Here is a 1,921-nt window from a genome sequence, read left to right on the forward strand (position 1 = left end):
ATTCAAATCTTTTAATAACGCATCGAGCGCATTCATCCATTCGTCAACAACCAGATCTTTCTTAAAAGCAACTTTCGTGTGCTTGCTGTCCAACAACAATCTGAAGTTTTCCAAACTCGTGTCATCTCTTAAAGCCTGTAGAAGACATTGTACTTTGTCATGGTCGTCAAGAATATTGTCAAACGACTTTACGGTATTAATTTCCGTACTGCTTAGCACGTCTTCAACCAATTTCAGACGTCTTTGTGCCTCTAATGCGTCATTGAACAAGTCACGATGATCATCATTTAGAGCGGTTTTCAGCAAAAATGTGTCTTCATCTGTGAGCAACAATTGTAGCTGTTGGATGATTTCTTTTTGTTCATCTTCCATTGACTGACCGGATATTTTCAGAAACGATTCAAAATTCTCCAGATCATTTGCACTTCCCACATTGTTTAGGAAATATTCCACCAATATCTTGTCCTGAATCATTTTTTGAAGCGATTCCACGCGTGCTTCTTTGCGCAAAAGCTGCTTGAAAGATTTCACCAATTTCACATCGATCAACTTTTCATTAAATTCAGCAATTCGACGATATGTCGTCAAAGCCCCCCTTACGTAATTCGTGTTATCCTCAGATTGTAATGCAGCTTTGAACAAACGAGTGTGATCATCGCCAATTTGCAACCATTCATGTTGGTCATCTTTAGTGGCACCAACTTTCGATAACTCTTTCAAATATCCCTGAAGGGTTGCTAAATGTTCAGATTCGAGCACACGTAGATAGGTTGACAAGTAATTCTTGACCGCAGAGTTCATAAATTCGAAACTTCTTGCTTCATGCTCTATGTAGTTGAAACGGGCAAAAGCAGCAAAATTAAACCAAAACTTGCGTTCGGAGAGTTGAATGTCATAATGATAATACAAACGAAAATCCGGAAAATTGTCAGAAGTCAATGAATGTAATCGATACGCTAGCACGAGTGTCTTCTTATGACGTGATAAACCATTTACGAGAGGAAAGATATTAACGAAGCTGGAAGAAGGAACTCGATTAGCCTTTGAAGATGGGATCTGATAAGTTTCAAGCCAAGTTATCAAAGTACCTTCTTTACGATATTCAGTTAGAAGTCGAGCGACATCAGTTGCGATTATCTCCATATCAAACGGCACCTTTTGATATAGTGCCAAGGCGTACGATAACAGTGGAACGTGTAGCTCACGTTGAAAGAATTCATCAAGTGATCCATCTTTTGTCTCCTTCATCAAAATTGAGAATAGTGCTGATAACTTGGTTTCAGAATTGAGGAGCCTTTGCACCGTCAACTCGCTTGTCGCTCCGTCTTTTAGCAACTTAGAAACCTTCACTTCGGCAAATAATGCCGATGTTCCATCATCTGACTCGAAAAGCTTCTTAACTTGGTGTGACACTTTTTCATTTTGCTTTCTTTTCCGGGGACTTATCTTCATTAGGTTTGAAGCAGTTTCTACACGCCATTCGACGGGCCTTTCTTTAGCGAACCATTTGGCGAATAAAGATCCCTTTCCAAATAAAGGAGATATCCGTACTTCCCCGATAGTTTCATCAATGACTTGCTTACTATCATTGCTCCTCTCTAACTCCCCGTTAGCAACGCTCGGGGTAGTATTTGCAGAAAGCATCGAATCATTCAAGTGCCCGACGAACACGACTTGGTCTTCATCATGAATAATACTCGAATTAGTCGTGGAGGATACACTGAACTCAAGCAGTAATAAAGTCGAAAGGACCGGCACGAACATCGTCAGGAATATTGGGAAATGATACGCAAAGACCCAAGCAACAAAAGACTGGTCAGAAAGGCGTAGCCTTATGATGTGTCTATTGAGTGGTAAAGGCGAGAGCGAGAGGGTTTGCTGAAGCGCAGGGAGAGTCGTCGAAGCCGAGTGAACCGGAGCG

General features: G+C 41.1%; 1 protein-coding gene across 1 annotated transcript in view; it reads right to left on the reverse strand.

The window, feature by feature from the left end:
* Nucleotides 1-1,764, reverse strand: part of PHALS_06545 (uncharacterized protein) — a gene marked incomplete at both ends in the record, with an annotated part of 1,923 nt that extends 159 nt beyond the window's left edge. The window contains one exon of the mRNA XM_024719850.1: nucleotides 1-1,764. This exon is cut by the window's left edge and continues 159 nt beyond it. Coding sequence (XP_024585108.1) covers nucleotides 1-1,764 — 1,764 coding nt within the window.
* Nucleotides 1,765-1,921: the final 157 nt, after the last annotated feature.

The sequence above is a fragment of the Plasmopara halstedii genome, assembly GCF_900000015.1.
Source record: "Plasmopara halstedii genome assembly, contig: Scaffold_3060, whole genome shotgun sequence".
Taxonomy (NCBI): Eukaryota; Oomycota; class Peronosporomycetes; order Peronosporales; family Peronosporaceae; genus Plasmopara; species Plasmopara halstedii.